At 45.5% G+C, this 13,645-nt stretch overlaps 1 protein-coding gene across 3 annotated transcripts in view; it reads right to left on the bottom strand.

Annotated features, from left to right (window-relative positions):
- Cyfip1 (cytoplasmic FMR1 interacting protein 1) overlaps window positions 1-13,645 on the bottom strand; it is an 89,855-nt gene that overhangs the window by 49,793 nt on the left and 26,417 nt on the right. For 2 of the 3 annotated variants that reach the window (XM_076851259.2, XM_076851258.2), the window contains exons 2-9: window positions 11,650-11,772; window positions 11,483-11,572; window positions 9,749-9,826; window positions 9,454-9,555; window positions 6,804-6,985; window positions 2,948-3,044; window positions 2,732-2,860; window positions 392-496 (exon numbers count right to left, since the gene is read on the bottom strand). In XM_076851259.2, the coding sequence (XP_076707374.2) occupies window positions 392-496; window positions 2,732-2,860; window positions 2,948-3,044; window positions 6,804-6,985; window positions 9,454-9,555; window positions 9,749-9,826; window positions 11,483-11,572; window positions 11,650-11,766 (900 nt within the window). In that variant the 5' untranslated portion in view covers window positions 11,767-11,772. The remainder of the gene's footprint in view (window positions 1-391; window positions 497-2,731; window positions 2,861-2,947; window positions 3,045-6,803; window positions 6,986-9,453; window positions 9,556-9,748; window positions 9,827-11,482; window positions 11,573-11,649; window positions 11,773-13,645) is intronic. The other variant, XM_077109180.1, reaches the window with a different exon arrangement.

The following is a 13,645-nucleotide window of genomic DNA, read 5'->3' as shown; positions in this document are numbered from 1 at the left end:
GGGGGGGGGGGCAGGGGGAACAAAAACTAATGCCCATCAAAAACAGAACAGATGACAAAGTCACAGTAGAAATCATAAAATGAAGTACTAAATGACAAATGAAACCTAAGAACTGTAGCCCCAAGCTCCTGCAGGAATGTAAATAAAAGGTTTGGATACAAGCAGCAGGATGGAAAAGATAGAAACAGTGAGATTCCATTTACACAAAGTTCAACCCAAGCAAAACCACTGCAGGGGAGCAGGAAAGAGAACAGAGGTCGTGGGGAAAGTGAGCCTCCAAGACCCCCTCCCATCTCGGCATTTCCTGTGTCCATCACAATCACCTAGAGGTTCACTGTGTGAAAATTTGAGCTGTATACATCCATATAAAACATGATCTAATAAAACTCACCTTGAAGTACTTGTCGATTTTGGATAAGTTTATTCTTTTCTTGGCATCCAGTTTATAGATGTTACTGACGCTCCCATCCATCAAGTACAGACCAAATCCCATGACCTGAAAAGTCACAAAACAGTGGGGTAACACTCAGATCCATGAATTTACCCATACACTTAACACGGCTGTAGTTGAAAACCCTGAAATCACGAGTCACCCTTCTTTTAACATGCACTTTTAAAAGCTCCTACAAAACAAAGAGCTCTCCCTGTAGCCGAAGCTATTTCTTATATATCCCTATTTCAACTTCCTCCCAAGGCACACACACCAGCACAAATTCTCACAGAGTTGGTGGACAGCTGCAGCTGAGAATTACGGACTCCCAAGTATGCTATCAGATCCAGTCTTTCAGAACTAACTTCACACCTTCCAAAACCAGGTGCTAGGATAAACACAGCACTGTCCCTACGGTATGACTAGCAACAACAGGCAAATGCACAACCACACTGAAAGTGGAAGATGTGTACGTGTATTAAATTGTATTTTTTTAAAGTCTTTATTCTAACTTAATATCCTATATCCCCAGAAAGCCCCCAAAACAGTCTCAGAAAAAATTTTAGGCTGCTTGTCTCGTGCTTTGAACACCTCCCCCCCCCCCCAATTAAAATCATGTTACAAAGGGTAGCTGGGCTTCGAGGCCAATTGCTGAAAGACCAAAAAACTTCTACTAACTTAGCTGAGCACCAGGGCCATTTGAGAACTGTCCAATATGCAGCCACCATTAACTATTCCAGTTTCAATATATGTAAGCTAAAACTTTTTTTAAAAATATTTTTTCATTGTAGATGGACACAATACCTTTATTTTATTTGTTTAATTTTATGCGGTGCTGGGGATCAAACCCAGTGCCTCACGCATGCTAGGCATGCTATACCACTGAGCCACAATCCTAGCCCCATGAGTTAAAACTTTTTAAGGTGGCACTGGCTAAGTGAACATCTCCACTGCTAAGTGGGCTTTTTGTGGCCAGGGCTCCTGCACCAACCACCAGCACAGACACAAAATTCCCACTATTGCAGAGGGCTCCATGGACAGCACCTCCCTCCCCAGGCCTCACTACCTCACAGGACTCTCCCACCAGGGCTGGGGCTCGACCAGCAGCACACCCCCCAGGGGATTCCTCAGGGTCACATGCATAGGGTGCAGAGTACAGCAATTGTAACTGTGGAGCTGCCTTATCTTTCCAATGAGAAAACAGCTGAAAACCTCCCCAGTTTGAAACAGAATGGTTAAAGAATGCAGTGAACAAGCAAGTCTACTTTCATCAAAACACAGTATGTGCTGGTTGCAGTGGTGCACACCTGTAATCCCAGTGGTTCAGGAGATCAAGGAAGGAAGATCGTGAGTTCAAAGCCAACCTCAGCAATTTAGCAAGGCACTAAGCAACTCAGTGAGACCCTGTGTCTAAATAAAATACAAAACAGGGCAGGGGATGTAACTCAGTGGCTGAGTGCCCTTGAGTTCAATCCCTGGTATCAAAAAATAAAAATAAAAAAAATGCAGTGGCCCTCCACAACTGGGGTGTCCCACATCCTTGGACTCAACCAACTACAGACTGAAAATATTCCAGACAAAAACTGCATTTCTGGGGCTGGGGTTGTGGCTTAGCAGGAGAGCACTTGCCTAGCTCATGCAAGGCCCTGGGTTTGATCCTCAACACCACATAAAAGTAAAAAAGGTATTGTGTTCAACTACAACTAAAATAAATAAATAAATAAAAACCCCCTGCATTTCCACTAAATGTATACAGACTTTTTTCCTTTCCATTATTCTCTAAGTAATACAGTATGATAACAATTCATACATCATTGACATTGTATTAAGGACGCTAAGTAATCTAAGTGATGATTTAAAACATATGGGAGGGTTAGCAGGGGTCAGATGCAAATGTTCTGCCATTTTATTTAAGGGAGTTGAGCAGCCACAAATTTTATAATCCCCAGGGGGTCCTGAAACCAATCCCCATGGACAATGAAGGACAAATTATTAAGTCCTGGGAATCACATCTTGAACAAGTGGAATCTTACATATAACCTCTGCTAAAAAAACAACCAAATGCTGACAGAGCCCTTGACCCAGAACCTCTGGGCCCCCAAGCTCCTCCTCTCAGGTTGGTGTGTGACTGCACCGGTCACAAGGGTTGAATTCACAGCCTGCAAGGGTGGAGATGCTGCCCACACACGAGACAGCATGAGAATAAGAAAAAGTTGGCAAAAGGATTCTAGACAATGAACAAACAGCCTTTGCATACAGCTGCACTCGCACAGTGCTATGGGCCACCTCTCCCACACGTACTTTGAGAAGCATGTGTTTCTCGCTGGGCGTCAAGTACATCCTATTCTCGTAGTAATCGACACACAGATTCACGATGTCTGCCAGGAGCTCTTCGTAGCCAGAAATCACCTCAAGCTGCTGCTGCAGAGACTGAAACGCAGGGCAAGAGACGCGTGGTACCACCGGCCCCAGCCCCACCGGCCCCCAGCCCCACAGCACTGAGAAGACAAGCCTTACTTGTGTGATCTTGTTGTGGTTGGCCAGGAACATGGAAAGATTCTGCGATTCCTGGATGGACTGTGGATCTGCCATTTTACGTAAAAACTGAGCAGCCCTTGAAAGCAAAAAGAGTTAATACCGAAATGCACCATCGTGTTGGTTTTTGTAAAAAGCTTGGGAAAATCAGATTCCTTCCCTCTCTCTGCAGTTATCTGTAGGCATGTGGATCATAGACGGTGGTTACAGTTTCAGCCTTGAGAAGCATCTCCAGCCTGAGTGCCAGGTTAATCTTTTATAAACTTAGACGTAGGTCACAGCTCTGGGCAGCTCACTCCCTGCTGTCCAGGGTACTTCCTCCAGGTGCGGATGCACACTGGCCTCTCCCCTATGCTGGTGGTTGCCCACCTCATCCACAGGTACTGGGTGCTCAGTCCCCCAGTCAGAACAGAAGTGCTACCAACTCTGTGACTTCCAGAAGACCTGCAATGAAGACGACCAGCACTGTTGAAGTTCTTTGCCAAGAACCCTCTGGGCTACCACACCTCTCAGAAAGGAGCGTCTGTCCTGGGAATGCCTCTCTGGAGCCACAGGTGCCCAAAGCCCAGAGTCCTGGCTCCACCACGCACCTGCAGCTACACAATTTGATGCACTTGTAAAAGAACTTGTATATTGAGGTTCCCTGATCCTGAAAGGTGCATGCTGAGTCTGAGATCCGGCAAAGCGGTGAGGAAGAGGAAAGCAAAATCTGCACATCTAGGGCTGTCCTAAGAACGGGTAGTAGAAACTGCCCACATAAGGAAGTACCTTTGCAACCTAGAATCTTGGGGGCTTAAAGAAAAGTTTTCATGATGAAAACTGATAATGTAGCCTAACATTCATTTCCTTCCCTTCTTTCTCATGAACAAGTCTGAAAATTCCTCAGAGCAGTAATTTGCCTCTCCTCCTTTGCAGTCAGTTGGGGACAGATGACCAAGGGCTGGGCAATGAGATCCTAGGAAAAAGACTGTAAGGCACTTGAAAGTTTAATTATAAGGAAAAGTATAGCTCCTTTTTTCTCCTTCCTCCCTGCTGACTAGCTTGTAGCGATGACAGCTGGAGATCAAGCAGCCGTCTTGGACCATGAAGCCCCCACATGATGGCACAGCAGCAGGACAACAGGAATGCTGGGTCTTGAACACTGTGGTGCTTCCTAATCAGCTAGAGACCACCTACTCAGGACTTTTCACAGTGAAAGAGAAATAAACTGCAATTTTATTTAAACCACTATTATCTCTGTGGATTTTTAAAATTACATACAATTAAATCTAATATTAACTGATAGAATAACATCCCTTGCCTGTTAGAAGAGGTTCACTTTAATGATTGGAATAGTTGCTGGGATGCAGAGTGTTGACTAAAGAAGAAATTGAGGACACTGTTTCCTATTTTTCTCAAGCCTCACCGCAACCAAATGGGCTAACTTGGCATTTACACACAGAAGAGGTTGTATGTAGCTATCAGCTGGTGCAAAAGAAATGTGTGGATGTGAGGTAGGGGCTTGGAAAGAATGGGGGTTGCTGACTGGGAAGGTGAACCAATGAATGATTCCAAATAAAGTCACAGAAAGGGACAGTTGAAGGTCACGAGGGAGCCCAGGTCCACACCTTTGCTCAAGGAACAGGCAGAGTGGAGCTTCTGTGAGGGGCACCCGGCCCCCCTCCACATCTTCCACTGAGAGACCCCATCTTTAGCTAGTTTTATAGCCTGAACTTTGGGATAAGATGCTGCTAAGAGTAAAACTATATGTGTGTGTGTGTGTGTGTGTGTGTGTGTATTTTTTTTTTTTTTAAATACATTACTATAACCTCCACTCCCCTTCCCCAACAAAGTCTTTAAGAAGATTGTTAAAGCTGGTAGGAATCACAGGTGCCCTGCTTGCGCAGCTGGGAGCAGGAGCTACCCTCTAAAGCTGGTGGTTATGCACCTGACCCTCACCCCTGCCTCCTCCCCGTCCACCAGCAAGGTGCACACTGGAAATCCCGCAGGCACCGATACCAAACACGGGCAAGCTCAGACTTCCCGACCAGGGCTAGCAAGCCAACTGCTCAGCTCCTTTTCTAGCTGGGAAGATCTGGGCTTCGTGCAGAGCCGATTTTAGGTGATGATTGGAACACTGCACTGATTTCACATGAATAAGGCTCAATCAACGTTCCAAGCAATCTAGCTCTGCTCCCGCTGCAGCCTCCTCCTCCAATCTGGTACCCTGCCCCACATCAATTTTATTATAGAGGCACAGCAACAGTTGTGTGATTTCAGATAGAACGTAAGTACAGCACATTCTGATGCAAAGTAATATTTCTTCCAATTTAATTTTAGTACTAAAATTCCTTGCTCAGCAGAGGAAGCAGAAGTCAGCATCTCATTCCAACCAACTTGTCTTTAACAGCACCACACACAGACTTAGTAAAGCAAGTCCATTAAAAGACTGCTGGATCAGTATCCCCGCCAACCCCCACAGTGTTCCAGAAGCATACTTTTCCCATCCTCTATGGTTTGGATGTTGGGTTTGTGTGTTGGGAGCTTGGTCCCCGGGGTGATGGGACTGGGAGGTGATGTGGAATATTTAAGAGGTGGAGCCTAGCCGGAAGCCCTAGGTCAACTGGTAGTATGGCCCTAAAAGGGATAAGGTATTTCTTGGGACCCTGATTGGGTTTTTCAAGAGGACTGTCATAAAACCCTGAGCCTGACTTGCTCTGGCTTCCTGTTTGGTCCTGGGATTTTTCACTCTTTTTGGGTGGGAGGAGGTACCAGGTGATTTTTCACTCTTGAACATGCTCCAGCCACTGTAATCCACCCTAAGGTGGTGCAGTGGTAGGGCCTCACCAGAGCCTGTGCCATGCTGTTTGAACTTCCAGCTTCCCCAAACTGGGAAGCAAAACAGACCTCTTTTTTTTGTAAAGTTAGACGCCCTCAGGTATTTTATTATGGTAGTGAAAAGTTGACTAAAATACTTCTGTTGGTCACTTCTCCAGAAGTTTTCTACCTTCAAAAAGAAAACCACCACAGAGTAGCCAGGCGCAATGGCACATGCCTGTCATTCCAGTGACTCGGGAGACTGAGGAGAAGGATAAGGAGTTCAAAACCACCTCAGCAAAAGTGAGGTGCTAAGCAACCCGGGGACACCCTGTATCTAAATAAATACAAAATTAGGGCTGGGGATGTGGCTCAGTGGTTCAATCCCCAGTACCTCCCCACCACAGAGGAGAGCTGTCCATAGGACCCACAAGCTCAATGGGAGCTTAAGGCACCTTGAAACAGTTCACGGACCATGTCTACACTCTGCTATGATGATGCATGTGCCAGGGACACCGGATCCATGAGTGATAAGCAGAGGTGGGGCATATGCTCTGAGCACTGCTGCTGCAATGCCCGAGTGGCCTCCTTGGGTTGCAGAACCCACCTGGATGTAAGCATGAGTAGGGACTGTATCTCTGTATGTCTATCCTCCCAAGGACACTGAGCACCTAGAGGTCCCCCATAGGGCACTGAGGCTGACCTGGAGCCCTCTCCAGCTGTATAAAACTACCAGAAGAAATCCTTAACTTGGGGCTGGGGTTGTGGCTCAGTGGTATAGTGCTTGTCTGGCACATGCGAGGCCCTGGGTTTGATCCTCAGCACACATATAAATAAATAAAATAAAGGTATTAAAAAAAAAAAAAAGAAACACTTAACTTGCCAGCCACCCTTGCATTTTATGCATACACACAGTCCCAGGACTAATAAGTGGCTGCTGCCCATCAGGACTGATGATTTCAGCGCACATAAGCTATGCACCTGCTATGTACAAGGTTGACTTCCTCAGGTGGCCTGCCACATGCCACACGTCTGAACTCACCTCTTGTAGGCCGAATGGTCATTTTTCACGCTGCACTTCATGTTCTTCAGCTCGTCTAACACAGCAAACATGTTGATGAATTTGCCCAGCGTGATTAGGTAGGCTTCTGACACGAAGTCCTTTCTCCTCTCAGCATGGCACAAGCGTCTCACCTCCCCACAGAAACGCTCAATAGCATTTCTCTGAGCAAAGCAAGGGGAAGACAGAAGAGGTGTGGTCAGCGAGGCATCAATTCCACATTCCAACTTCAAGCACAGTTCTGCATTCACTGTTAGTCACTGATAAAATATGCACCCTCCAGCCGTAGGACCATCTTTACAACTCCAGCAGAGTCCTATCTGTAAAGTAACTCCCATGCCTTTATTCTGTAAAAATCATTATTTAACTATGTCCCTAAAGTAAAAAAATTCTGCTGTTTAAACCAATAAAGTTACTAAGAAAATGTTCCAAAAAAAATATCTAAAATATAGATACTATGAGTTTCAGATGTGAAAAGTGGGAGGTTTTTCCTCTTGGCAAATTTTTTTTTTAAATACCTTTATTTTATTTAGTTAGTTAGTTTTTTATGTGGTGCTGAGGATAGAACCCAGGGCCTCGCATGTGCTAGGCGAGGGCTTTACCGCTGAGCCTCAACCCCAGCCCCTTGGCAACTTTAAAGATAAAATGAAAATTAATCTCTTAGTTCTATCTTATCCCTTAACTCAAGAAAAACTATAATAAGAAAAATTTTAGATATTCCCAAAGGAGTTCTTTGAAAAGACACCAAGTCCCTTCCACTTGGCCTCTTCTTCTAAACAAAAGGCCAACAGAGGCCATGGCCAGATAGGGACTACGAGGTCACGATCTAGTGGGTGAGAGAAAAAAAACACCTGAAAAACCAGATAACTGAAAGTACAGTGGCCAGAGAGCAAAACGCTGAACTGAGAATGAGGCAGGAGAGAAGAAAAATAGTAAATGTCAAATGTCTTCTTTGATATAATCAGAACAACTAAGAACAGAGCAGGGAGGAAGAGCAGGAGGAAAAGATTAACATTAAACAGAGACATGAGGTGGGAGGGAAAGGGAGAAAAAAGGGAAATTGCATGGAAATGGAAGGAGACCCTCACTGTTATACAAAATCACATATAAGAGGCTGTGAGGGGAATGGGGAAAAAAACAAGGAGAGAAATGAATTACAGTAGATGGGGTAGAGAGAGAAGATGGGAGGGGAGGGGAGGGGGGATAGTAGAGGATAGGAAAGGTAGCAGAATACAACAGTCACTAATATGGCATCATGTAAAAATGTGGATGTGTAACCCATGTGATTCTGCAATCTGTATTTGGGGTAAAAATGGGAGTTCATAACCCACTTGAATCTAATGTATAAAATATGATGTCAAGAGCTTTGTAATGTTTTGAACAACCAATAAATAAATAAATAAATAAATAAGAAGAAATATAGTAGATAAGTAAGGAGGAGACAAAAGGAAGGAAGGAGACTGCTACTTTAATCTGAAAGCCTGTGCTAAAGTTCCTCAGACCTTTCCTCCCCAGGACAGTTTTCCTCCCACATCCATCACCCCCACATTCTTGAGAAATCTGTAAATATTAATGTTACCGTAAATTCATTCACTTATGAGAATTGCCCTGTTCACTGTTAATTACCCTATGTGATATATTAATACATATATTTTTATTTTTTAAATTGTTCTTTTTAGTTATATATGACAGTAGAGTATATTTTCATATATTATACATACATGGATCATACCTTATTCCTAACACATGTATTTTTACACTAGATTGAACAAAGGGAGATGATTACTTTAAGAAACCCATACAGATGATTATTTTAAGAAACCAACGTTATCTATTGACTGGAGAGAGGAAACACTGTCAACATAAGAATCTTGAGAATGGACAGACCACCATAAACTAACTTGTGATCACCAGGCTGATGCCAACGCACATCACCAACCCACATACCTTCCCACCCTCAGAGTTTCCTTTAAAAGAAGGGCCTGAGAGCCAAGCACAGTGGCACATGCCTATAACCCCAGGCAGGAGGATCGTAAGTTCAAACCCAGCCTCAGCCATTTAACAAGGCCCTAAGCAACTTAGCAAAACCCTGTCTCAAAATAAAAAAATAAAAAGGGCTGGGAATGTGGCTCAGTAGTTAATGCCCCTCAGTTCAACGCCTGGTACCAAAAAGAGAAAAAGAGGAGCCTGAGACCCCACAAAGCTGCGTTTCACTCTCCAGAAGCCTGCATTCTGCTATGAAAACGTGCATCTTCACTCTTGTTCTCTAATAAAGCTCTTCCTCTTTGCTAAAACCTGAAAAGTCCTTAAATTCTTTTCTGCGACATGTCAAGAGCCTGGAAGGTCCTAGTAGAGGTCTCCTCTGCCTCTGGAGAGACCTCCTGGTTTCCCTCGTGGCAACTAACAAAAAGCAAGCTTCCGTGAAGGAACCACAAATTCACTCTCAAACCGAGGGAAGTGAGACAAAAGAAGCACTTGTTAGGTGTGTGAAGATGTAGACCAACAAGGGCTAAAGTTTCTTTTTTGCCTCAGAAACCTGTGGTTGCTTTAATTTACGTGCACTTTGTTCAGTGACAGAAATGAGTAGGAGACAGCCAGCATCCCTCTCCTCCAGATTACTTTGCTCTTTTACCTGGAAGTACATAAAATTCATCAGTTTTGTGACCTCAGGCTCCAGGACCTCCACGGTTTTTTCATATATTTCCACTCTATTAGGCTGCTCATTACATTTCACCTGGGAATAAAGAAACAAATATGGGTGATGACGTTTCAATCCAGCTAAAAGTAACCTGGGGCTCCTGGGAGCTGCTTCCCATCCCACTAGACAGACAGAACAGAGGTGAGGGAGAGGCCTGGTCAGGATGGGCATGGCCTAGTCAGGGATTAGGGCGTGGCCCAGCAGGGACTGCGTGCAGCTGGCGGGATACCTGTGGGATGGCCCGGGAGCAGCTCCTCCAGGTATACAGCATGACAGCATACTCTTGGCCTTCCTCCAGCATCTCATTCTGCAAGGCATACAGAGCAAATCAAAGGCAAACAGGAGAACAAGCATGAAAAACAAGAGGCCAAACTGGTAAAATCTAGACAAAGTGCCACAAACGATTCTGACTCTCCCTTTAAGGGACCACAGCCTGCAGACCAAGAGACAGCTGCTAAGAAGCCGGTAATGCTGCAATGGCCATGATTACCCCAAACACCCTGCAACTTCTACAGAATGGACAGGGGTGTGAACGACACCCAGGCACCTCTGAGCAGGGCTGTTGAAGGGCCACACTCAACTTGACTGGGCTCTAAACAACCTCCTGGCAGTGAAGACCCCAAGCTGGGGACACAGGGAAGGGCTCAGGGAAGGTTTCTGGCCCAGTGCAGCATGAGGGCGCACAGGGTCCTCACACAATCTCTTCCTGGAATGACACAAAGCCTCCAGGTTCAGAGAGAGGATTCAGAGGCAGGGCTCTGGGGTGAGGAGGAAAAGCTAAACGTGTTCCCACAGCACTTAAATCCAGGAACAGAGGCAGGGGATGTGGCTCAGTGGTAGAGTGCTCGCCTGGCATGCATGAGGCACTGGGTTCGATCCTCAGCACCACATAACAATAAAGATATTGTGACCACCCAAAAATAAAAAAATTCAGGCACAGTATCCCCAGAAGAGGATTGCCATCACTTTATTTATACACACACACACACACACACACACACACACACATATATTTTACATGTTGATGGACCTTTATTTTATTCATTTATTTAAATGTGGTACTAAGAATTGAACCCAGTACCTCACACATGAGACAAGTGCTGTACCACTGAGCCTCAACTCCAATCCGATTGCATCATTTTTAAAAGTTGCTTTTGTGTTCTGTTCTTGCTTTCACATTGCTTCCTTTGGTAAAAATAGTTTTTTAGGTGTGTGTGTGGGGGGGGTGGGTGTGGTGTGTTTAAATCACATAGATGTCCTTTAAAATATCAACTATAATTTGACCATTTTGTTTGTTTTGATTTTCTGTGGTGCTGGGGATTGAATTCATAGTCTGGTACGTGCCAGACAGGTGCAAGGAGTTACACCCCTAGCCTGGCAATGTTTTTAAGGTTCTTTTAAAAAATGATCACAAACTTTGTGTTTTCACTTCTACACATCTAGCCAATATTTAGACAGATATTCATAAGGGCATTTTTTTTACTACAAGAAAGGGGAAACTAATTAAACATGCAAGAATAGTTAAATTATGGACACTTACAAAATGGACTGAACAGTCTTAAAAGATTACTTTCTCCAACACATTTTCATGACACATAAAAACATTCACTAAGTCATTAAAATACATAATTATAATAGCAATACAAAACCTAAATCTCATGCAGGTGCATACCTGTCATATGTAAGTACAGAAATGGAGAGAAAATGAGTGCTACCTGGGAAGAGGCCCTCAAATGCTGACAAGGGTTTCCTCTTGTCCAGAGAGATGCTATATTTTTAAATAGAACATGTATTGTTTTTACAAGAAAAACAAAGACCTTTTTTTAAACTGTAAGGCATTTAATTCATTTTCTCTTCTTTTTCCTCACTACACAGCCTAATCAGGATAACACCATTTGCCATTCACAGATCACACAGACACCCACACACACCCCAAGAAACAAAGACACACAGGCAGCATTACCATGCTAGAGTGGACGGTTGCTTGTTCAATGTATCTCGCGATGCCAGTGACAAATGCATTTCTGTCTTCAAAGTTGGTGTTGAAATTGGGCTGAAGGGAAGAGAAGACCATCACACACTGAGGTCAGGACTACTGGCTATGTGTCTCCCACCCGCTCAGGGACCCACCTGGTAGAGCAGCGAGGATGGTGGGGGCTCAATGCAGGGCTGCTGGTCAGGCAGAGGCAGCTCTTCCAAGAGGTCCACGTTGGACAGTGCGTCCTCCAGCGTCACCTGGGCCGCCATCCTGAGCTAGAACAAAACACAAAGCCAGCTGTTCTTTGAGGAAGGATGGCATATGGGGCATGTGACAAGCCATCCAAGGTGGGATACTCAGGTCCCAGATCTCCTTATCCTTCTCCCAAGGGCACAGGTGGTAGCCAGTCCTTGGAATCTGGTGTCTCTCCAGGGACATGCAGGTCAGGAGGTCAGGAATCCCCATGTGGCCTCTCCTTCCTCCCTGCCCACTGAGGACAGACTCTTCTGGCCTCCAGAGTGTCAAAGCGTAGGCAACACAGAACACTGCGTGCACTGTCAACTTCCTGCTGCCCTTCCCACATTGGGATGATCATCCCTACTTGCTAATATTGAGGGCTCTCTGCAGGGTCTGACAACACTCTCACGTGGCCAAGGAAGGGGCAACACCTTCCAGGAAGTTGCTCCAAATATGCTTGGAACTGAGAAGGAAAAGGGGGGCCTGGCCCACCAGCTGCCAGTTGTGTAGCTGCAGGTCAGGACTATAGGGATACAGGTGGCCCCCAGGGACCTCCACCTAGAGGCATGGGGTACACAATGAACCAGGGAGATGGCTGTTAGCAGGGAAGAGAAAGCATAGACGCCAAGGCTGGTCTAGAGAGGCCCAGAAGTGCAGGCCGACATCATCTGCACACACCTCTGTGCGGGCTCCAGGGGATGGCGCCTGCCTGCCTCCCAATGAATCTGCTCTGACCCAGGACAGGACTCAGGGAGCAGTTCTAACTCTGGATGGGGCTCTGAAAGCAGATCTGACTTCAGATGAGCCTTGGGAGGTAGCTCTGAGCCTGGAGGGGACATGGGCAGCTCCAACCACACAAGGTGAACTAGGGCAGCTGTGACCCCAGATGGGACTCTAGGGCAGCTAGGTGGCATCCTGGGAAGGAAAGAGCAGCAAGTGGGCTACACAAGACACTGGATAGAAGACGCCCCTGACTCACTCCTCCCAGAACTGGGCCGCAGACAATGGGCAGTGTGGAAGTTCAGGGCCAGACAGGTTAAAGGCTGGGTGCTGGCTGGAGAACTGAAAAGGGAAGCCCCAGAACCAGGAAAGTCCCAGGGGAGTGAGCAGAGAGGAAGAGCAGCCCACAAACTACTCATAAACTTGAGCCATCTCAAGCTGCACAGTGTGGATCTGATCCTCTTCACACCCCTGAGACCACAGCTGGGTCTCAGCTGGCCAGAGGCAGTGGGGGGTGGGGGTGGGACAGGAAAACAGAAGTGACATTAAGCCATAACCCACAGAACGCAGGTCAGAACCACAGCCAAAACCTAACCAGGCTGTTTGCCTGCTAAAAAATAAAGACATCAATATTTGCTAGGGTTTTAACAAGACCCTGGGTATTGAATCGCACCACCCAAAATGTCCAGTTGCAACTTAAATCACTCTGCACATAAAGAACCCGGACTGGGGGCTGATTGTGGCTCAGCGGTAAAGCGCTCGCCTAGCATGTGCAAGGCGCTGGGTTCAATCCTCAGCACCACATAAAAAAATAAACAAATAAATAAAGGTATTGTGCCCAACTATAACTAAAACAAAATTTAAAAAAAGAACCAGGATTGTTTCAACTTCCAGGGGGAAAGAGAGAAAGCAGACACCAATGACAACCCAACACAGATGTCGCAAAGCAACTACTGTAAAAATGCCCTAAAAACAACCAACGCCCCCAAGATGAATGAAGAAATGGAAAGTCGGTACCACAAAACAAAACATATATATATATAAAGACCCAAATGGAAATTTTTTAACTAAAAGCTATAACACTGAAATGTTAAAACTCCCTACCTGAGCTCAAGAGCAGAGGAGAGAATCGATGAACTTGAAGACAGAGCAACCTGAGCTACCTAATCAGAATACCAGAGGGGAAAAAAG

This window comes from Callospermophilus lateralis, chromosome 3 (genome assembly GCF_048772815.1).
Source record: "Callospermophilus lateralis isolate mCalLat2 chromosome 3, mCalLat2.hap1, whole genome shotgun sequence".
Classification (NCBI taxonomy): domain Eukaryota; kingdom Metazoa; phylum Chordata; class Mammalia; order Rodentia; family Sciuridae; genus Callospermophilus; species Callospermophilus lateralis.
The sequence above is the reverse complement of the archived record's forward strand: the minus strand, read 5'-3'. Positions and strand labels throughout refer to the sequence as shown.